A 24,680-nucleotide genomic window follows, 5' to 3' on the forward strand; every position below is an offset into this window, starting at 1 on the left:
AATTTATTAATAAGGAGTACTGCTCCAAGCTGTTCAGTTTATAGACTTTATAAAGATATAAAAGTTGACTGCTCTTAACTTCACCCTTGTTCTAACTGGTATACATGTACATCCAGGAATACTTGACTATGTTGTAATAGTGAATCACCATGGCTTTGCTGTGTTGTTGGAATGGTTTTGGTTTTCTGCCAATGAAATCGAGACTCAGACACAAATCAAAAGTGTTGAAATTTAAAAGTAGGTTTATAGCTACAGGTACATCTGATTGGAAGCTTTGATTTTCAGATTAAGAATTGATTTGTTTTAAAGATAAGGTTAGTAATTGGGCTACATGAACATGTTGCAGATACATTGTATGTTGGGTTTCCTTTCTTTTATCAGTGAGTCAGAAATTTTTATGTTGTGTACATGTATTACATGAACTTGTATTACAGTATGTATATAAATGATCCCTTTCAATCCCATGAAAGAATTTTGTTTGAGTTATATACATACCTACATTTGCTGTAGAAAGAACCACAACTGCAATTATTTTGAATTAGGTGCAGATTTTGGAAGGTCAATATTAAGATCACAAGAAATATTTTTTTGCCAATTTTTGATACTCTAGGATGTACATGTACATGTAAAAGGTCACATGGTACAACATTGGTTTTTCATTTGCATATGAAACACATGTACAGCTATATTACAAAAAATGTACATGTACATTATGCAGTTTTCTTTGACCTTTTTACCTTTCATGTAAAAGTAATCAAGGGAACCAAGTTTCTTGCAGAAATCAAAAGAATGTAAACCAGGGACAAAGACCAGACATGGAAAACAAACACACACAACAAAGAACATAAAATAACCAAAATAAAACATACAAAGTAACAAAAGTGAATGAGCCACTCTGACTGCTAAAAACACAGGGAGCATGGACCAGGTACATTGGTAGGGTAAGCATCCTCTGCTTTTCTGTAACCTATATACATGTACATGTGCATTATATATGATTTGTAACTTTCTGTTTTGATAATAGTATACCCAATAAGACCAACAAGGCAATGTGAATTGTTCATTGACTTTTAACACTTGATGTGTCCTTTCAGCTTTAATGGGTTTGAACTTAACCTCTTTGACATTTTCAACATTATACAATGGTCAATGAAATACAAGTATACAAATTACACCTGTAAATGAACATGTGCATATGTAAGAGAAAAGACCTTTTATTTGACAATATTTTTATGTACATGAACATGTTTTGCCTAAATAGCCTAAAGGTCTTTTCTCTTCTGTATGCGCCTGTGCATATGCATATGTAATTTGTATACTTGTATCTCATTGACCATGATAAATATTTTGCACAACCACTAGTAATTGGAAAAGATATGAATGTACCAGTTATAACCTAAGAATATACATGTGTACATGTATGTGCATGTATGTTTTTCATACTGTATCCATTATTAATTCTCTTCAATTGAAAAGAAGTACAGTTCAAAGATTGTCATTTTACTTACTGTATAGCCATTGATTATAGGTGGGGGGAAGTGTACTTCCTCATAATTTTAAGGTTTTTGGTATTTATCTCCCCATTGAAATATTTTTTTTTACGTTTTCAGATCTTCACAATGAACCACACAGCAATGCACAGTTTTTGACAAAAAGTGATGATGAAAAATTAACAGTAGATAACAGTGTTGCTACTATGGAAACTAGTGAGGTCTCATCAGCTGGTCCTGGTGGTGACCAGTCAGAGATTAGTAATGGACCAAAGTATGATGATATCAAAATTTCTAAGGACGGAGATAATTTTGTGAATATAGACACTGTGAAAAAGCCATATTCTGATTTTATTAATTTTGACGAGGTTTCTGCCATGTCAGGTGATAGTGGTGGGCCGCAGGATATGAATTCCAATGCCAGCATGACAACATCTCGTTCCAGTTCAAATAAAAGTCCCAATCACAAACCTGAAAAAGATAAAGGTGGGTTTTATGAGTGTGCTTAACTGCTTCATCTAAGTGTTGTAGTCTGCATCAATAGGCTAGGCTAAGAGTTTACAGTATGAGATCAAACTTCTTTAAATCAATCGAGAAAATATATTTTAACTGTTTAAGTAAAAGAGTAATCAAGGGAACCAAGGTTATAGTGGTAATCAAAAGAATGTAATCCAGGGACAAAGACCAGACACGGAAAACAGACATACACAACAAAGAACATAAAGCAACTAAAATCATACATACGAAGTAACAAAAGCAAATGAGCAACTCAGACTCCACTAAAAACTGGGAGCATGAACCAGGTGCACCGGTAGGGTAAGCGTCCTCTGCTTTTCTAGAAACGCCTGCTGAGTTGCTCATAAAAAGTCAAGTCCAGGGTAGACAAACACGGAAAGGAAAACTATGACCCGTTGAATAAATCAGTTTTCATGGTGCAGATGGATACACCATAATGATCTATAAGTTCATGATGACGACCATAAAACTTCTGTAGTGATATTTCATGTGGATAAATTTGATACAGGAAAAAAATTTACTAAGTTTTGCAATGATGAAATCTAAGATAAATCATTGTATGTATACATGTATGTATGTATGCTGGTTGTGCTTGATTGTGAAAAAAAAGTCAATAATCTTAGGCATGATTCTAATGTAACTTTATTCTTGTTTGATACAAATTGGAAAGACACAAAATAAATTTCCAGTGTATATTCTAATCTAGGCTAATGTCTTGGGTATTTCCAAAGTCAAAGTTTACAGGAAGGACTATCAGATTACATTTAATGAAAATTTCATTTCCAACTCTCTTTTGAAACTAAACAATTACCTTCTAATTAAGTGTTGATCACTTTCCATTTCTGTAATCTATTGATCTAGAAATGATGAAATAGTTTATTAAATGATTGATTTTTGTATGACATGACCATATTCTTTTCAAATTGGAAAATATGATTTAGTGGTTTATGGTTAAGCCTTTTTCCTATTATAACACAGTCTGATACAAAAGCTGTGAAACAGCTGAGAAAAGAAATAATGGGGTCCATGAAAGGTGGGCAGCTATAAACTACATAGCATGACCACTGTATGATTTAAATTTCTTGTTTACATTTGTACATTATTACCTATTTGTAACTGGATAAGTCAATCTCTCCACACACCTACAGTATCAACATTCTAACAGTCAAGCACTGTATCTTAGTTTGATCAGTCCAAATTGTTGAGCTGCAGAAATATATCTTTGGGCTTTAAAATCTTTAATAAGCTATTTCTACTCCTTTAGACCCTTTAGGATTACAAAAGTTTTGTTTGTTAGATTGAAAGTGTTGATTATGGTATTTGAATGAAGAGAGGTTTAATGTTAGTATATTTTGTAGGAACAATACCAGCATTCATACCTGTCATTTTTTAATGGGATAAGAATTATGCAGTATTATCATGATTATCAAGACTTACAGTATAATCATGATAATTAAGGAATATTTACTCCTTTTGTGTTGAAATACATTGTATTACAATATGAAAATAAAATTTAAGCTGTACATTCTAAGAGCAGAGTGAAGTATTGTACTGACGTATTCATAGACAACAACAGTGCACTGACTTGACATAAAACTTACGGGTGAAGCTAAAAACCTTTGGAAAATGCAAGGTTGTGCCAAGCATTTTCACTGGTTCGAGCCAATTTCATATATTAAAGATTTTGTCAAGTCATTGGCAATGCACTACATGTATTACTGTCTCTACTGCAACAAAATTTTGAACCAAAAAAATGACATTTTAAGCAAGAAAAACTACATTTTTTTTTGAAGCCAATAACATCCTGCCAACTTCAAAACATTGTACATCATTTGTGACGTCAGAACAGAATGTAATATTCAGTCAGTAACGGTATATAACTTGTACATGTAACTATACAGTCAATGCATTTCAGCTGCTCAAATAAAATAGTTGCTGTGTGAATTTCTTGGTGGTGTCAAAATGTACATCCATCATTGGTACAATCAATCGAGCACCTCTAGGTCATTATATTTGTGAATATTAAGATTTCATCATTGTGAAGACAATCTTTTTATGCTTTTTTTAACTGTATTTACATGTATTAGTCAAAACTAAATGATATCATTATTGCATGGATCAAAGGTCAATCATAGTTAAATTCTCACTTCCTGAACACAATTATTACATAAGTATATCTATTAAATACATGTACATGTAGGCCATATGCTGCATATTGATAACATGTCATAAATATAATCCATAAATATCTCACATCATAAAAAAATATCCCAGTCATTTGACATTTAACCTGGGAGTCCTAGCATCACTTGACAGTTAAATGTTATGAAGTAGAACCTTATGGCGAATTTTCTGTACAGGCAGCCATAAAGCTGAAAGGCTTAGGGGATAAACATTTAATATTTCCATTTATCTGTCATACATAAAATGGTTTACATTAAATCATATTGTGTCAGATTACCAGTTCTTTGTGTATTGCTCTTTTTGTTCTGTCAGTGAGTTGTACAGATGAATGTACATGTAATTTGAGTACTTTTGGCTAAGTCGACATTAAAATGTTAAATGTTTCGAAATTAAGAATAATATACAAATTGTAATTAACATCATGATTATTGTAAGAATATAAACATAATATTGTGTAAACTATACAGTAGGCCTTATGGGCTCAAGTATATACCAAAATAGATTTCATTTACCTTTAATTACAATTCATGTTCATTATTACCATACATATCCTTTTACATTGTAACTATAAAATATAAAATGTGTGTTTTTCCTTACATGTGTATCAGAAGGATGTTTTTATCACATTGAATATACATAAGATTTACAAAATGATATGCATTTGTGTGAACCAGCCAAACACAATCTTAGCTTTACTTGTAGTTTTTGCTATAAAAATTAATATGTTCCGATTTTGTTGTGTGTTTTTGCCAGGTCTTAGTTTAGTTTCTACTGGAAGATCAAACATAACTAACAGCAAACCTACGATAGGCAAGTAAAACTGGTTTCACGGTTCAGTTTTGTTGGAACTATGTTCTCTCTCTATATACTGGGTCTTCAGATTCAGTTTGTACTGGAAGTTTATTTGTAGCATCTTCAATTTTTTCACTGTACCGTTCATTTACAGTACATGTACTTTTCTTTTGAAGTTTACATGTACATGTCATTTGCTTCAATTTTTGTGGTTTTGCATATTTTACATATATTGGTTTATAAGAAAAAAACTCCTGTACATGTATAAACAGATGTCACTCGTGAATAATTGTAATACATGCATGCTTTCATTTAAATTATAGTTTGAAATTACTGTTTTGCTGATCCACAAAAAATTGTATTTCATGACAACTTTAGGAATTACGGGTATATATGTACATGTAATATTGATATTGCTACCTTTAGACTTTCAATACTATCAACTTCACTCCTTCCGTAGTTTTGTTGTTTGTAGCAGGGCAAGAGGGTGTTGTCTTGTTAGAGGACTCCTCATTTATTTTTTATTTACATCTTGTTTCACCTTCCAGTTAGTATCACTATAAACCTTTAATGTGTATACATATTTTACATGTACCTACTGCTCAGGGAATTTTATTATTTCCACTAACATGTATCTGGTGGTAAAAAATTCAGTGATTAAAAGATATGTCTTCTAAATTGTAAGTTTTCTTTTTGTTCCATCTATGATTTTGTGACTATTCTTCCACTTAAAAAAAATAACTGGCAAACATTTTTGGGAAACTCTTGTTAATCAATATACTATGTATAAATAATAAGACTCCATACACATGACAAGTTCCACTATGGACAATGTCAATGAACACAGTATGGTACAAAAGCTGTCTTTGAAAATGAAAAATCTTCCTGAGCTGTTGTACATATTGCTAGTCAAGTTAACTTATGTGTCTATGTTGTACATGTAGATTCTGAAGACTTATGTCTGGTGGACAAGTTCTTTAAATGTTAGCATGCTTTCATACACAAACACTAAAAAGGCTTGCATGTGCATTTTGTACGCTTTTCTTGTCAACAGCTAATTGGATATCTTTATTCACAAAGATTCAAGTGTGAATGCTACATGGTGCTTTGTATTTTATTTTTATGTATCTATATGTTAACATGCATGTTAAAAATTGCTTGTTGTTGATTACAAATATGTTTTGTATGCATGACTTGTACATTGTACACATGTACATGTATGTACATGGAAAAAGATGTACATGTGTATGTTGCCTGAAAATGTTCTCTCCGTGGAAGTTCTGTGCCTGGCAATTCTATATATTAATATACATGTACATTTATGTACAATGTACTTCAACATGGTCTGTTTATAACTATATTTGTACTGTTCATTTGCAGACTTATCAAGGCTTATTAAAAAGTTCTGTCTGATAGAAAAATATTCTATCACTTAAGATTACTATGTCCGGAGACATCATTTAATGAAACTTTTCATCAAGATGGGACAGAGGGACTGAATATTTTCAGGAAATCTGCATTTGTATTTGATATTTTTCATTTTGGAGCTTCAATTATACATAAGTTTTGTAATAATTAGATTGAATATATACATTTGTAAGTTAAGCATTGTTTTGTTGCTGTGCTTGTTATGGCCAAACATCCCTAGTGCTGGTGATCAGACAGTCATGCTTCGCTACATTCTGTTTATTGTTTTGCTTGATCTTTCATTCCTTTGATGATAAATTATAAATTTAATGAAATGGTTTTTATGCATGTAACATGTGTGAGGTTGGTTTTGAAAAATCATGTAGGCGTGGCTAATGCATTTATAGTTCACCTTGATGTTCAAAATGGGAATTGCTAAACTAATATCGATTTGTGACAACAAAGAACACCACAGCACATTCTAATACTTGCATGACTAAGATACATGTGATTGTATTTACTGTGAAACCTGTCTTAAAAGAAACAATAACAATAGTGTCTTTATAGGAGGTGTTAATGTATATTGAACATATGATTGACCATCACCTGTAACTTGTCACAGCATGATATTTTGGTTTAGCAGCCAACATGGAAATAGTATTCAAGATGATTGCATGTGAAGATTAGGTTCTTGCATGGGAAATTATCCTAGCATAAGCATTTAGCATATGAAAATTGGTTGAGTTCACAGAAATAGTCAATGGAAAGTTATGTCAAATGAAAATTGAAAAATAAAATTGTTCTTAGAATTGATCAGTGACATGGTGTATTAAGAAACGTCAGTAAAGATCTTGAAAAGTAAAAGTACATGCATTTGCATACTCCAAATTCATTGAATCATAATAAATTAATGTCAATCAGCAAATTTACTTCTTAATATTGAATTCAGATACATGTATACATAAATATGTCTTATTCATGTTCCTATAAACATATATACATGTATGAAATGTTAAAATGTTCGAAGGTCTCAAGTACTGTCTTGTCTATTTTGTTTGATCTGAAGTGAATGTAAAGAAAATGTATATTGTTTGATTTTGTTTGTATTATGTACAAATATCTACATACTTCCAGGTTAAGGAACATTTAGGTATTTACTGTTAAGAATGTTTCAAGAAAACTTCAACTGGATGGTGTTTTTTCCCAGCACAATGTGTTTTGTAGTCAGCATGTTTATTGAAATAACATGGTTTTAGAAATTATTTTAAAAAGATAATTTTCACTGAATAACAGTATTATTTGTTAAATTATCAATAAACAATGGTGCATTTACAACATCGATTTATGCCTATAGTCTATACAATGTACATGTAGCTATGACATGTTGTAGAAAGTAATATATTTTATAAACCAAATCTTAGAAATATTTGCAATTTTTCATGTAGATCCATCACTTAAGAAAGATAGAGAGAAGGAACGAGAGGAAAGAATAAGACAACAGAAGGAAAAACTGGCAGAGGAAAGACAGAAAAAGTTAGAAGAAATGAAAGAACAACAGAGATTAGCTCAAGAAAAGAGAGAAAAACAACTTGAACTAAGAAGAATGAAAATAGAAGAACTCAAAAGAAGAGATGAAGAGAGAAGACTTGCTGTAGAAGAAAGACGAAGAAGACAAGAATCAGAAGAAATGGTAATGAAATATAACTGATGTGTTCTTGTACATGCAGGCAACAGTAATTGTACTTGTACTAAACAAAATGACAGCCTTTAGAAATACTTACACATGTAGCTGATGTGCCCAACAAAATTTTGAGGAGGTTGACATTGTTCTTCTTAAACCTCTACAAAAGCTTAGCATTTGAAGGACAAGGTAACAAAAATCTCAGTTCTGTAAAGATTTTTATCAGTGTGATAGTGAAAACTGAATTGAACCATGGAAACTGTTGATAAGGCTGATATTTGAGAAATATAATAAAGGAAGAAACAAGGGTTAAAATCTGATCTGCAGCTTAACCTTGATCTTTCATTCACATTCAGTAGACCTGTCTATTTACAAGACATTCTAATTAAGATCTCAGAATCTGTCAGTGCTCTCAGCAAGACCTTATGCTGCCATTACTTAATATCCTTTCATTGTTCAGAACTCATCAAAACTGTCACTTTAATTAACTTTTACCATACCTTGATGCAGGTGAAAATGTCTAATTATGATTTTGGGGCATTCATGTCATCTAATTTGAATGTTGACTACCTCAAGGTTGATAATTACATGTAAAAATCTTAAATCATGACAATTGTCTATTTTTGTCAGCAGTTTGAGCAGTAGTCTTGCTTAATTCAGGTGCTTCTTTCTTTTTATTCTGTCCAAAGTTAATGCTAATTAAAACCAGATTTGATCTTCTTCAATGATATTGTGGATTGGAGATGTTTGATATGTATCATGCCATACCTGAAGTCAAACAGACAAAAAGAATCATGAGTTGGTTGACTTTGTCATGATCTCTAAAGACATAAAAAGTATTAATCAGACTGAACATTACCATAAAACATTTTAACAAGTTGATTGAGTTAAACAGTTCAGGTACAGAATCAATTTATTTGTCATGGAAGAGATTTCTCAGGGTTATACATGTTATAGCTGTAACTGTCAACATATTGTCTGTATTTTGTATAAGGGCTGGCACTAGATGCTCTCTGAGGATAAGGAGTAATCAAGCTTTCAGAATATATTACAATAGATTTCCCAGTTTGACAACTCTTATCCAGGTTACTTGCAAATTGGCCATACTTAGATGTAATCGGGCGCCATGTAGGCTTTTCATGATTAGATGTATGGGACACTTTTCCTTATTATGGTGTGTTTAAACATGTTGCCCTGTTGTAAAAAGTTTTATTCTGAATTTGCCGATAACATACTCTTAGCATAAGTAGCATTGATGTTGCAGTTAGGTTTTAAAAACAGTAAAGTATATAAATTTCTATTGACACAAATAATAAAGATATTATTATCATATGTATGTATAGATTACTAAATGACATTTTCAATGCATAAGAGAAGTGTAGGTATCACAAAATTCTTTCTCTTTATGTTCCAGAAAACTTATGAGACATACATGTACATGTAGATCTATTGAAATATTACGAGCTATTTACATGTATCTCATGAAAAACTACCATTCTCAGCAACTTTAACCTCTTTGAAATAAATTTCTTTTTTTATCAGGGTTTCTTATGAAAAGTGGGCTGTAGATAATTTTGTATTGTGTGCATTCAAGTGTTGCAATGAAAATCAAATTTTAAAGATTTTTAAAAGTTCATATGCGATCATATGACAGAGGAATGTCATTGAAAAACCAATTTGACATATTTCTCTATGGTTTATTGTGGGTCGGCTGTCTTTTCAGTAATTTACTGTCACAACTGTGTAAACTAAACTGGGTTTTGTTTTATAACAGTCTCTTGCCTTTCCCTTATATTTTAAGTATACCAGGTACATGTAATTATCTTTTTTTCTTCAATTGAAGCCAATCTGTGCTTAAGATTTTGCTGTACTTGTAGTCATTTATAAATTTACCTGTAAATACATTCAGTTAGTAGGGGAATGGGTCATTTTCATTCAATGAAATTCAGAATTTTAAGGGTCATTCTTTAACTCTTTTTTTTTCCGTCTGAATATAGCTGAAATATTGCTGCTCGGACGTTAAACCCAAACAAACAATTAACTCTTTTTGTTTTTTGTAGAAATTTCATATTTTAATGCAAGTTTTAGCTGAGAAGTGATATAGGGCTCATGGCCTCCTCTAATACTGTATACATGTCCAAATGAACTTAAGATATAAATCAAGAACCTGTTGGAAAGAAGAGGGAATCTTCTAAACAATTTTAAATAGAACTGACAAGTACATGCGCACCTATTCAGTATCTAGCCTTTTCCCTTATCTACATATACATGTTGACTACATAATCTACATTAGTAATTTCTCACCTTCAAGTTTTTGATTGTTACCTGGTGGCTGGTTAGATTTGTCAAGTGTATAGTGTTGTGAGATCTTATATTACAATGGCTGCATCACATTCTAATGTTTTAACAAATCAGCATTCTATTGATTATGGTGATATTAGGTAACTGTCAGGTATTGAATAATCCAAATCAAATCTTGTTGCGTGATCTTTCATGCGTATTCTTCAAGATAATAAATACATGTAGTCACATACATCTGTGATATTTTGTTGGTTATTAAAATAGCTGCTAATATTTATACAATGTAATAAAAAAGATGATGTTACAAATTTTGGGTGAGTATCAAGTAAAGATGAGTATCGAGGATATTGGTATTTGGTGTCTGATTATGGAAAACAATCAATTTCTATTATTAGAAATCTGAATAACTGTTCAATTTATAGAATGTACAAGTAATTGACATCATTGGAAACAATATACATATACATTACCTGCAGCTGAGTGCAATTCACTTGTATGATAATCTTGTTTGTTGACTTTTCAACAGCTACATGTATAAATATTTCATTTAGTGGATTTTTCATAGTATTAAACATTTCTGATAAGCAATAGATTTTATTCCAGTTGCAACTATTTGTAGTGAAATATTCTTGAGAATACCATGATGATTCTAAGATGACTGTTGACAAAATCAAACTGATATTAGAACTAGTAAATGAGTCATTGATTTCTTTTTATTACAAGTTTTAAAGGTAAAATGCAAAGAAACAAAGAATTTTTTTTTAAACAATACCTTATAGCCCAGTTGTAAGAAAGTAGATAAGTCTAGTACATTCTATGCTAGTTACCCTGTGGATAACTATTTATCAAATGAATATAGTTTTGAACAACTGGGCCCAGAAATATAATTTCCTGTCACTGGCCAAATTCTAAGAATGAGACTTCAGATTGCCTGTGATTAGAGGTCTGTCTTATGAATGCTGTAAGGGATTTGATTCATTGTTGTTATATAGCTGTCACTTGAAGTACTTAATAAAACATGTTACACCATTGAATTGATATGAATCCTATGGTACGATATAATGTATTGATTTTCAATGTTTTTCTTTTTAGGCAAGACGTGAATCAATCATTCAGAAGTCCCAAGAAAGAATTACCCGATTTGAACAGTGGAAAGCCAGTGGTAGAAAAGGTGGTACTAGATTAGTTTACGGGTTTGGCAGTAGAACACCGCGTGATGTGTGTATTCCTTTCGATCGGCGAAGGTCATCATCACATACAGGGCTTAGCCGACATTCGCCGAATGGTTCTGACTCTGACTACTACCGACCACAACGCAGGGCCGTATCGGCCTGCAGTGCGGTCAGGCGCCACTGTTGTATTGATATTAATCGCCTCACTGGTATGTCTTTCTCTGCATTAACTCAGCAACATGTCCACAAAAATCTCCTGTCATCTGCTGTATGTAAAATTGCTAGGATTGTGATAAAACAGAGAAAAGCAAGGTTACTCAAAAGATCTAGAAACTAAAAGATTTTATAACAAGAGTTTTTACAGTGAAGAGTTCTGATAAAGAAATGAAAATAAAAGAAGGTCAAATGCTAAGAAAATTATTGTTGTTGTTATTAAGATTTGCTTTGATAATGTTTTAAAAAAAGAACTTTACATATTTTACTTTTTTATGCATTTAAATAAAGTGAAACAAAATCCTTCTTATATATTGTTTTCTGTGTAATTTCACATTTTCTATTGATGATTTAAAGTCAACAATTCTGATTGGCAGAACACAAACAGTTGATACAGGAGATGTCTTTAAAAATGAACTGTGACAGAGGCAGGAATAGTCAATCGTAGAGGGCAAAAATAGAGCTAATTTTGCCTTTACAATTTTGGTGAAGTTGAACTACTTTATTGGAGAACTTAATGTTGAGATAAAAAAAATCACTTCAAATCTGGAAAATTCTTACATTAAAACATCCTACTAGTTTGTATAAATCAGAGAGAAAAAACTGTGTCACAGCTCATTCTGAAAGAAAATATGGTTCAAACTCAAGAAAGTTAAATGAATAGCAATTTGAATAATTGAAAAGTCAGTTTGCAAAATATTTTTGAGTTTTACAAACTTATGTTAATAGATAAAAAAAGATAAAAATATAATTAATGTTTTTCAATCATTGATGGTGAAGATTTTTTCAGCAATTTGGATAGTCACAGGCAAGTTTCCATGTAATAGAGTCTTATTCAAAGGTGCCAAGTTGTGTAATATAAGGATGGGAGAGAAGTCATTGGAATGTTCTTTATTATTTTTTTTGCCAGATTTACTTTGGAATGATTTTGCAAGAACCAGAGACATGTTGTACATATTTCTTAAACTAATACTGTATTGTCCTTTTATTAGTTGTGTATTCGCATTGCTTTGTAGCTAATCTATTACTGTATACAGTATACACATGTACATATATACAAGAACACAAAGTTTATGTGATTTAGAAGCTAGTGGCTTAGAGAAATATGTCATTTATCTTTCAAGTTCAGCAATTCAATTTCTATAAAAGTTTGTAGTGACTAAGTTCACATAGTTCAGGGGTGTTTTTCTCTAATTCTGGCATGTTGTAAATATTAATAATTATATATGTATTGGCTCATTGTGATGTGAAATCTAGATTCGGCCATGTTTTGTGTTAGTTAATATGTTACTGTTAGTTACAATTAACAGTTTTGCGATCTTAACTGACTATTAACTCATTGCTAGAATTTTAATAACAGTTTTTTTGCTAGATTTAACTGAATGATGCTGGTTTGCTTGTGTTATATAGTTTGCACATTTACACGATTAACACTAACCTCTTTTATCACATTTCAATTCTTGCCTGTTTGCTTTGTGGATTCATTGGTAATTATTTGATGAAGTGCCCCTTTTTCCTCTAAAGTAAGTTTTGTATACTTTTTGCTTTTCAAAGCATTTGGTTTATGCATATCTCTAGAAAGTTTTCATTAGCATTGCTTGATATATTTGATTTTCAAGATTTACAACATTAATATGCCAAAAAAAAAAAACATACAAAAAGAAATGAAAAATGGGCATTCTCTAAAATTTAAGGGTATAAAATATGCTGGTACTTACTTACAACCATAAGCCTTTGAAATTTTTACCTGGCTGAGTTTAGATTAAAAATATTTACAAAAATCAACACTAAAATTGAAGTAAATTTCTTTCTTTTTTCTCTCACACATCATGTAGTTTTCTATAATCCTCTCTTTCATAAATATCAGAGTCAGACTCCATTTGAAATAAAGATCTCTTGTATTAGATACACACTGTGCACACAATACTTTTATGTGAATGGAAGCAACATATTTCAATTTTAAAGGATGAAATTGACAATGTTGATAATAGTGTGTATGTTGTAGTCAATTTCATTGATACTCTTGTTGGATTCATATTTGATCTAACCTTTATGAATTCAAAAGGTTGAAAAGTGCAAAATAATTATTATTCATTATGTTTACTTTGAAGGGAGAAATAGTAGAGTCATTATTATGAATTATTAATCATAGAAGTTTAAACAAGACGTTTAAGGCAACACACTATAGCAATTTGTTAGAGAAATTCAGTCATAATTTAATGCATTTTTCACTATTGGTAGTTTTTTTTAAAGATTTTCCTCTAATATGCTTGATAATTTATTTCTCCTGAATGTTGTTGCATGGAAAATATGAGGATCCTTTTTGAATGAACACTGATTTATAATTAGCAACCTTGGACTATTTGCATTTGAATTATAGAATAGAGGCTCATGAGGTGTCAGCTTTGTTTTCTAAACATACCAAGCTTTGTTCTAAAATCGATCCAGCTTCTAGCTCAAACCAATTCATTCAACAAACTTGAAACAAAACTTAACAAATTATACTTACATGTAATAGTTTTTGTTAAATTATGCCAGTTCAGGATTTCTGCACAAGGCAAAAGACCATAACTCAAACCTTTTTAAGTTTAAAAATGACTATAAAATGCCTTTTGAAACTGAAGGGAAAAATGCTTTGTTGACAGTATTTATGGTATTCCTTTCAGTGAAGAATCCATCAGTTGACATTTCTTGAGCCTTGCCTTTTCTGTTTCTTTTGCATATATTCACATGCATTATGTTTTTTGCATCTGCTTGTTTTCTCCTCAATCCAGGTCATTTTGGAGGCGGTGCCCCGCCAAATAAGCAACTGTCCATGTCTACGAGCGTCTTGTATAATAAGCGCAGTTCTGATATCGGAGGAAGTACAGGAAATCTTAGTACCAAAGACAGACCTGGGTCTCTTCTCGGTAAGACCTTGTCTGTCCAAAGTCATGTGTGTCTGTATGAAACTCTTATTCAGTAATGCAGTAATGTACATTTAAAGGCCAATTTAATCTAAGGCAAATTAATAAATTGTTATTTCTTGTCGAGAATTTTCCATTTGGATAGGAACAAACTTGTAGAAAGAATTATTTCGAGGAATCAGCTTTGCCCATCCACAAGTGCAGATCTATCATTCTATTTTCTGCTTTTATTTAAGCATGTTGAAACATAACCAATATAAAGTTCCAGTGTTGTTTAATCTTTTGTGTTCTGACATGAAATGAGTCTAAATAATGAATTTATTTCAAATTAATTATTATTTTCAAGAGTGTCTTTTATTAAAGATATCTTTATATAATGATACATGTGATAGAATTGAGTGTTATTTGCATGTTGAAGTAACAGAATCCTAAGATATAATATGAATATTTAATGTGGAGTACCTGTATTATTATTACTGTGTATACAAAAATTTCAAGAGCAATTGCTTGCCCTGCATTGTGTTTTGCACCATTTCAAGCACATAGTTTGCACTGTATGTCTGTCTGTCGGTAGCACAACTACAAGTTTCTAAGTAAATCTTCCAGGAAATTAATGATTGAAGAAAAAAAAAAGACATAAGCTGTCTCAGAATATTTTTGGAAATTCCATATTGTAGATGATTTGTTTTGATTTCAAAACAAATGATCAGACTAACTGTATTTCAAACCACCAAAATCTTGCAAGCCATAATTACAAGTTTCCATGAAAGAAAGGACCAAATTTTTTGGAAAGGTCATTTTAAGTAACAAAACATGAACAAATATTGGACTAATCTTTGGTTTTTTGTCTTTGCATGTAGGTATGCATGTAAGAGGTGAGGTAGTTTGCATTTTGAGAATACGTTTTTGTTTTCATATTTTATTTTGCAATTTGTGCCTTGAACTCCCAGTTGTGTTCAGAAACCAGTATCGATGCATCATTCAGGCTAAAATTGCAACCCACTTGACATTAAAACATTAAATTAGCAGCATACAGTGATTTTGTTAAATTGATTACTTTTAGCTGAGCTTGAAATAAAGAAATAAAGTATAGTGGCTAGAATGCTTAAGGCTTTGGTGTTTTGGTAAAACGCTATCCTTTTTCCTAGAAAGTTCAGTTTCAAATGCTATGGTGGTCAATCTAAATACATGTAGTTCAAAAATTGCTTGGTAAAATAATAGAAACAAATCTTTTAATACCAATAGGGAGGGATTAGAGTGTAGTTTACAATTTTCGCTGTATGCTTCGAACTGAATTAATTTATTTTTGCTATATGAATGGTATCTTTGGTTTTGTTTTTATGTTAACATATTAACCAATAATAACATGACTTGTTAGTTTTGTTTGTTCACTGCATTGATGTTGTGCTTTTCTTTTTTTTCCTCTCCCACCTTATTTGTTGACTTCACGTCACAACACAACAGCCCTCAACACCATCACGGAAAAACGTCGCTCTTTTATAGCTGGTGCCGGACCTCCACCGACACGACCAAAAAGCACAATCAACTTGCACTCAAAAGAGAATGTCAAATTGCGAGAGAGATCTACTCCCAGGAAGCCACGTCCATCAAGTGTGGCTACTTCTATGCCCAGCTTTATGCATGTGGAGTCACCATCACCTAAAATGAGGAGCAAGAGTAGTGATCGAATTCACAGAGGTAGGGGGTCATGGAGGTTTCCTTAGATTATGAAGACATATCAATAAAAAAAATAAACCAAAAAAAAAACATCACACTTTGGTCGAAGGTTAGACATTTTTCAAAAGCAAGTGAGAGGTGAATTTTTTCAAACATCAAACCAACGGAGGAATTATCCTTCTCATTATCAATCTACATCTGCATTGTTTTCTGTAAGACTTAGATGTCCTTCAAAACAGTAGCAACCATGATTCCTTTCATAAACACCACAGAATGATATGGGAAACACATACACTTTTAAAATCTGATTTTGCACTTTGTTTTGGGAACATGTGTTGGCAGCATCATTTATGGATTTTCTTTTCAGATTTTAAAAAATAGTATTGAAGACTTGATTTTTTTTTTGATTTACTGCTACTTTTTGTAGATAAACCTAAACCTATACCACCACAGCCGAAGTTTACTCCAAAGAAGGAAATTGATAAAATCAGCAAGGTAAGATAAGTGTTGATGGTACAATATTGTATTTCCTCTGATCTTTAACATCACCCAAGCTGTTAATTGATATCATATTCACTGATAACACAAAATTACAAATTGCAGTATTACAAAATATGATGATGGATGCAGTATGTTTTCTTAAGTATATATCAATCCAAGATTCATGCCAAATTTTGAATCAAGTGATTATTTAAAAGGTCACATTTTTACCTTTGTTGTTATTTTTAGTCAGGCATTTTATTGATAGAATAAATAATGAATTTTTATGATATTTCTTTTTATTTGTGAAAGATACAATAGAATATACTTGCAAAATGAAAATTATCTCCCCCGTGAAAGAAAATGTCCATTTTCAATGATTGCCCCCACCTCCACTGAAATATTTTTCTAAAACTTTGGGTGAATTACAGAACTGTTAATCATTCTAAACAACGTATCAAAAATAAAAATATGTAATCTTTCTAGTCAAATATCATCAGAATAATGAATTATTAGATTACACCAAAATTAATGAAATTACCGTATCTCTGGACTATTAAGTCGATGTGGAGTATATATCAAATTGCCTATTTTAAAAAGTGACGAAAAAAAACTGAAAGTTGAATTTTCCAGATAAGTTGAGGTTCAGAAGTGAGCATTTATATCATAGGTGTCAGCGGAGATCCGAATAGAATGGTTTGTTTTTCACAACATATTATTCCAGCGATGTTACTTTGTACAGTATTTCTGAATTAAATTGATATTTGAATTTTTCTTAAGTGTACTTTGTCCGTGAGTTCAATTATTTTTACTGAATACTGTGTCAATTGCTCTGAAGCCTTAGATTAATAAGTGTACGAAATTGTGAACATGTCAAGCGTGGGCACCCAAGTGTGAAATTAGTTGGAAATTAGTTTGATGAACAGGAGCTGTAATTAATAAACAATATTACCTGATATTTCTAAATACAGTAAAAAATTGTTACCTTTAAATTTGGTTGCCATTTAGATAACACTATAATTGATTACCATTTGAGCCACAAGCGAATATGTAACGACATACCGTAAATGGGTATAAATTTGTATAGTAAAGGACCAATAAATGTGTGTCACTCTATAATGTCTTACCTGTAAAAAAAAGAGTTGTGTTATCTTATCTTCTAGAGTTTGTTTATATATTTTAACATTTTTATTAACATCTTCATATTTATTCATAAATGATAGTGACACTGATCATTGATCTTTGAGTTCGATCTGTGGTTTTACTGTTTGAGTGATGGCTTTCGTTGATTGCAGTTTACCCAAAATTTTGAATGAAAGCAATCAAAAATGAACTAAACAAATCTAATGAAATGCATTGTAGGTGAACATTTTTTCTTGAAAAATCCTTATATACGCGAAGTGGACGATAAGTCGAGACTGGCCATTTCTTAAAAAAAAATATTGACTTGTAGTCCAGAAAATATGGAACTCAGAAATTTTCTGATAATATGAGGGTATCCAGTATCAATATAGCTTTATTTTGGTTTGTCAGGATTTTGAAATATTTTGGAAGGCAGAATAATGGATTACTTGTAATTTTTTTTTAGCTGTTGACACTATTGAAATATAACCACCTTATTATCTATTTAGCCCACAAAGAGCTATTGTCATCACTTTGCAGTGTTTCCAAAGGTTCGGCTTTTATTTTAGGACATTCGGTCCAGTGATGACATACTATTTTCAGGACCGAACCAAGTTTTACAGTCCATTTTGACCTGAATCAAGAATGACTAATATTGGAAATTTTCCGAACTTCTATTCTGGCGTTCCGGATTTTTTTACTGGTCCTGTCATATTGTTACCAGTGATATCTGATGGTCCGACAAACCTTTGGAAAGACTGACTTTAGTTCCAAACATCATCTTCTCTGAAATTTCTTGACCAATTGGAATGGAACTTAGCATGATTGTTCTTTATGTAATTCTGCACAAAGTGATTATTCAAATTTTTTGAAACTCTGAAGAACATGGGTACTGTTACTGAAAATAGAACATGGGGGTCTAAATACATTTTTCTGCAAATAACTCAAAATTTGTTGAATTAAGCAAAATTTTGAATGGGTAATATTGTTCACCATCAGAAGACGAACCAATGCAAAAATTTGCAAAATGATACGTCTCCTGATGTAAAAGTTATTGCCCTTGAAGCAGATGTTTTGTTTTTTTTTACATTTACAACTTTGAAAATCTGAAACCATGTGACAAAATGTCATGAAATGTGGCATAATTGTTGCTTAAGGTATCCTGCATAATCTGATTGTTTAAGATTTGTTTTTGATTGAAAAACTTGGCTGTTGTTACTAAAAATAGGACATCAGGGTCAAAGTACAGTTTTTCGCAAATAACTCAAAAAAACTGTTGAATTCTACAAAATTTTAATGGGGTAATATTGTTCATTGTCAGAAAACTGACCTATGCCAAAATTTCCAAGATGATTTGTGACCTGCATACCTGTTAACCTAGTCAAACCTAATTGTGGGAGATCTCCTGCAATCCATCATAAAATTGCGGGAGATTTTGCACGACAACATTATCAACATATTTTGTTGTGTTATAAATGTTATTAATTAAATAAAAAAGATCATTTTAAATATTTTTAAGTACATGATATATACAAATGAATCAACAAAATGAATTGTACATTTATTCACAGAAGTAATGCTTGGTATGTCATAAAATAGATTTTGCCCTGTTCCAGTGTTCATCACTGGCATATCAATGAATCTGGATTTGATAGACCTGCTTTCATCTTTAAAACTGCCAACAAGAGTAGCAAATTTTTTGGCACCCTTACCATTGCTTTCATCACATAAAATTCTGAATGGTTTCTGTTTACAGTTTTCATTCACTGTATGTTTGTAGCCTAAAGACTTGGGTGCATTTGCTCCTTTTACAATAATATCTCTGCAATTTAATTGTCAGGGAATGTTTTTTTTCTCTCACAAAGTCAGTAAAATGATCGGCCGCACGGAACAAAAAGTTGTGTTTGGCCACTAAGTCTAAGGTCATGAAATCTTGACATAACTATCCATTCAAAATTGTAAATCATGCTATTTGTCGATATGAACGAAGATCATTCTAGAGACACTCATATGTCAATCAGCTGTTCCAAGCGTTTTGACAATTAAGCACCTTCGCGACAGACACGGTTGTTGACATGAATAAAAATGGCGGACAAATATTGACGAAAATTTTATAAATTGAATTACAGGAGGTTTTTACGGGAGGAATTCTTGAAACTGGGAGATCGATGCCTCCCGCATAGGAGACTTATTTTTTGCTTTCAAAAGGTAAAATCATGGGAGACTCCTGCAAAAAACGCGAGGGTTAACACCTATGCACCTGATGTAGGAACTTGGCCCTTGAAACAGATTTTTTTTTCACATGTACAACTTTAAAAGTCTTCTTCTTTTAAACCTTGTAACAAAATTCAATGAAAGTTGACATAAACATTTCTTAGGGTATCCTGCACAAAGCGATTGTTTAAAATTTTTCTTAAGTCTTTTCTGAAAATAGAACATAGAGGTCAAATGTTTTTTTTTGATATTTTTATCTTAACTTTAGAAGAATAATGAAGATGAAAGCTACTAATAAGATAGACATGCTATTCTGAGTTGACCTGTAATATTAGAATTGATTTTAGCTGGCCATTTTCAAAATAGCTGCAATTTTTTGGCCCTTTTCATCGGTTGCTAGAATTCTAATGATATTGGTTTCCATGGGAAACTTTGTATTCATAGTTGTATGGTGGTGATGATAAAAATGTGTTTTGGATGGCCATTTTTCCTCTTATTTTTATACTTGCCTTGATTCATCAATATTTGGTTCATATTGTATGGTCTCCCCAGTTGAATGGTGATGATGAAAATGTATTGCCATGATGTAACTTTAATGTCTTTATTTTATGTACTTCATTCCTCATACTTTGTAAGAAATAATTCCAAATCATCTTCCAAATATACAGAGGAAGATGTTTACAAAATGCTTGAATTTTTAATTGACAACGTATTTGTCCAGTGTGGTGGATGTGTTTTTCAACAAACAGTCGGCATTCCAATGGGAACAAATTGTGCTCCTTTACTTGCTGACCTATTCCTTCACTCTTATGAGGCTGACTTTATAGCTGATCTGATCAGAGAGAAAGAATATCATTTGGCTAGATCCTTCAATCTCAGTTTCCGCTATATAGATGACGTATTATCTTTAAACAATCCTAATTTCGGGGATTTGATACATCGCATCTACCCAGAAGAACTTGAGATGAAGAATACTACAGACACTGTGAAGTCAGCCTCATATCTTGACCTACACTTAGAAATCGATGGTAAAGGAAAACTATTGACCAAACTTTACGACAAACGTGATGACCTTTCATTCAGAATTGTCAACTTTCCTTTCATCTGTGGCAACATCCCTTCGGCTCCTGCGTATGGAGTGTTCATATCACAACTCATACGTTATGCCAGAGCTTGCCAAAACTACGCAGACTTTTTGTATCGTGCTAGAACTCTAACAAATAGGCTTCTGGAACAGGGTTATGTTGCTACAAGATTGAAGTCATCACTACAGAAGTTTTATGGTCGTCATCATGAACTCGTGGATCGTTATGGTGTATCCATCAGCACCATGAAAACTGATTCATTCAACGGGTCATGATTTTTCTTTCCTCGTTTGTCTACCCCGGACTTGATTTTTTATGAGCAACTCGGCGGGTGTTTCTAGAAAAGCAGAGGACGCTTACCCTACCGGTGCACCTGGTCCATGCTCCCAGTTTTTAGTGGAGTCCAAGTTGCTCATTTACTTTTGTTACTTTGTATGTATGATTTTAGTTACTTTATGTTCTTTGTTGTGTATGTCTGTTTTCCATGTCTGATCTTTGTCCCTGGATTACATTCTTTAGATTACCGCTATAGCCTTGGGTTCCCTTGATTACTCTTCCTTTGGAAATGTATAGCAGGCTAATTGGACCCACTTCTCAGACCTGGTGGGACAACAGCACTTAGGGGGACCCCTGCCCAATATTTTTTTCAGAGGTTCTAAAACACTTTCAAGGCATTTCCAACATTTACAGTGCCTTAGGTTCTCAGTTGAACTTACAGCGTTCATCAATACATACTCTTTTTCAGCAATTTTTTTGGTCAGACGTGGTAATAAAGCATGATAGATACCTCTACTTATTTAATAAGGCATGGTTTGCCAGATGATTAATTCAGGCTCTTGATGTATTTTAAGACCTGTAGTTTTTTTGAAAACCGTACATTAATCTCCCACTTAAACATATTATTTCAAACAAAATCAAGAATGATAACTCTTGCAAACTGCCAATTTTATACAAAAACTATGTAATTTCAACAATAAAATGACAAAGAAAGACAGATTATGTGGTGTATAACTGTTCTTGAATTAGAAATAAAAGTAAATTCAATGGGTTAATGACATGCTTTAATCACCAGTCTGATTTTTGTAAATACTTGTACTTGAATCCATAAAAAAAAATATGGAATTATGATAAATACAAAAACTTTTTTTTTGTCTCAGCATTCATGTTATTTTGTATTCCAGAATTATGTTTTGAATATTTGAATTCATTTTATATAGAAATAATTATCTTCTGACATTAGGTGAGAGATGAAGGAGGTCATTTCATAAAATATCTAGATTCTCCTTATTTTCAAATGTGTAAAATCATGTTTCCTTAAATATTACATAATAGAGGTTGACAAAGTTGTTTTATCAGTCTTTATTCTCATGGATATGTTGATGAAAAGGAAAATATTAATCAATGAGTCCTTTTCTGTTTTTGATATCTTAAAGCTATAAATTTAGATTGATTCCGTACATAATAGTTACAATAGCTGAAAAACTTATCTTTCTAAGGATAAAAAGGAGAAATTTGATCCAAGGAAATCATTGGCTGAAAAGAGAAAAGCAGAACAACAGAAGAAAGCAGAGGAGGCAAAGAGGGAAGGGTCACCAGAGAAAACAATAGACAAACCTACGATCAAAATTACCCAGGCTTCTATAGACAGGCTGTCAGCACCTAAACAGGTGAAGCCTAAAGGTGAATCACCTGTCAAACCAGAACCAGCTAAAACACCACAAGTTAGTATAGGGAGTTAATGACTGATGTGATGGGTTATATATATATTATTATGCTAGTGTTTATTTATATTTATATATTTATATAGGAATGCTTGTTCATTGAGAATCTGTAGATAAATATGTTGATAGCAAGTTATGACAAGTATAGCTGGGTCCTAGCATGAGGAATTATACATGTCTGTAATTAATTGTAATTGTCAGGAAATCCTTTAATAGGTCTTGAACAATGAAATAATAATGAAATGTCAGAAACAATTTCTGCCTGGTAATTAAAACTTGTGATAAAGTAACATATTAATAAAAATGGTTTAATTTGTATTCTAGGATTCCATTATCTAAGGCATGGGAAAATTATTCTCTTCCTTTTTCCCTAAGGCAAAGTTAGAACTTGAATTCGTCTAAATATAGCTGAAATATTGCTGCTCGGACATTAAACCCCAACAATCAATCAATCATAGAACTTGAATTTCCAAAAGAAATTGTTTTATAAGTAATATGAAAATTCAAAACCTAAATTTTTATCAACCAAATTATTTTGTGTTTTCATTTCATTGTGTTACAAAAAACACTCATCCATTGTATATCTTCCCGAGAAGAACATGAAAATTTGTCAAGTAAATTATATGCAAAGACCTTTTTGGTAATAGAGGTGTACCAATTCCACTCTGCCATGATCTGATATACATCACAATTCTTCACTGAAGAATAATTCATATCATGATTGTTATATACAGGTGTTGTTTAATAGTGTCATTTCATTTACATTTCAACAATTAAATAATGAAAAAATGACACATTGTCATGTCCATAGGTATTGATTAGCCTTTAACTATTATGTTTTAAGTAAACCTAAAGTGTTCAAAGCAGCATATAAATCGATTTGTGATTTAGAAACAAAAATTTAGCAGTTATTACTTTGTTTTTGACTTCTGAATAAGCTAAATGAGGAATCAGCCCCAGAATCAATTCTTGGATCATATGTAGAAAGATTGTGATGCTCTACTGCCCTCACGGATCTTTATTTAAAATTTAGATCAGTTTGTTTTAGAATTGTTTCAATTCATTGAAATTAAACCAGGCATTCATGTTCTGTTGAAGAAAGTAAGACAAAGTTAATAATGAATACTTCTATTGACATATATTTGAATTGGTTTTTTGGCCATTGTTTACAGGTTAGAAAGTTATCTACATTTCCCCGCATTAAGCCCCCAGCAGCTGCTTCCAAAACTAAACCCTTGCCTGTAGTACCCCGTACTAAACTTCCTACCAAGCCAAAGGTCAAGGTCAAGGTTTGTTGGCTGCATGATCCTAATAAAACTTGGAATGATTGTTTGGTATTAATCAACAGTGAATTGTGTTAGTATTCATTGAAGTTTTATTCTGTGGCTGGCTAATAGGCTTTCAGTGCTATTAGAAGTTTGACTTTCGTTTCTAATATAAGTTTTTGTTTCATGTTCTTCAATTTCTTGCAGCAATCAAATGTACAGTGGAATTATTTTTACTTTTCTTTGTTTTAAATTTTAAGTACAAGTTTTTTTATGAATCATGCAGAGAGTGACAAGTTCCATGTTTTTGTCAATTTTCGTAATACTGATGTATCCTGCTTGCCTCATTGGTGATCTAAGAATCACTCAAAGAAATGAAAGAGGTTGGACATGAGCAGAATGAATGATTACAGTAGTAAAAAGTGATTTACATGTGAAGTAAAACAATATGGCA

General features: G+C 31.9%; 1 protein-coding gene and 1 long non-coding RNA gene across 22 annotated transcripts in view; one reads left to right on the top strand and one right to left on the bottom strand.

Annotated features, from left to right (window-relative positions):
• LOC148613514 (uncharacterized) overlaps positions 1 to 24,680 on the top strand; it is a 52,022-nt gene that overhangs the window by 11,628 nt on the left and 15,714 nt on the right. For 3 of the 19 annotated variants that reach the window (XM_088586836.1, XM_088586840.1, XM_088586834.1), the window contains exons 2-11: positions 1,611 to 1,976; positions 4,944 to 5,000; positions 7,835 to 8,079; positions 11,464 to 11,752; positions 14,531 to 14,665; positions 15,523 to 15,537; positions 16,127 to 16,360; positions 16,767 to 16,834; positions 22,737 to 22,961; positions 24,134 to 24,250. In XM_088586836.1, the coding sequence (XP_088442962.1) occupies positions 1,611 to 1,976; positions 4,944 to 5,000; positions 7,835 to 8,079; positions 11,464 to 11,752; positions 14,531 to 14,665; positions 15,523 to 15,537; positions 16,127 to 16,360; positions 16,767 to 16,834; positions 22,737 to 22,961; positions 24,134 to 24,250 (1,751 nt within the window). The remainder of the gene's footprint in view (positions 1 to 1,610; positions 1,977 to 4,943; positions 5,001 to 7,834; positions 8,080 to 11,463; positions 11,753 to 14,530; positions 14,666 to 15,522; positions 15,538 to 16,126; positions 16,361 to 16,766; positions 16,835 to 22,736; positions 22,962 to 24,133; positions 24,251 to 24,680) is intronic. The other 16 variants (XM_088586841.1, XM_088586839.1, XM_088586852.1 and 13 more) reach the window with 14 other exon arrangements.
• Positions 1,828 to 10,639, bottom strand: LOC148613515 (uncharacterized). Of its 3 annotated transcripts, none has more exons than XR_015923370.1 (4): positions 10,375 to 10,639; positions 3,113 to 3,212; positions 2,818 to 2,863; positions 1,828 to 1,961 (listed from the first exon to the last, which is right to left on the bottom strand). It is a non-coding gene; the product is annotated as an uncharacterized LOC148613515 (long non-coding RNA). The 3 variants fall into 3 exon arrangements; XR_015923371.1 differs by lacking the exon at positions 10,375 to 10,639 and adding an exon at positions 4,703 to 5,938; XR_015923369.1 differs by lacking the exon at positions 3,113 to 3,212 and having other exon boundaries at positions 10,375 to 10,631.

This window comes from Perna viridis, chromosome 6 (genome assembly GCF_037379345.1).
Source record: "Perna viridis isolate PV_CMFRI_1.1 ecotype Kerala chromosome 6, ASM3737934v1, whole genome shotgun sequence".
Taxonomy (NCBI): domain Eukaryota; kingdom Metazoa; phylum Mollusca; class Bivalvia; order Mytilida; family Mytilidae; genus Perna; species Perna viridis.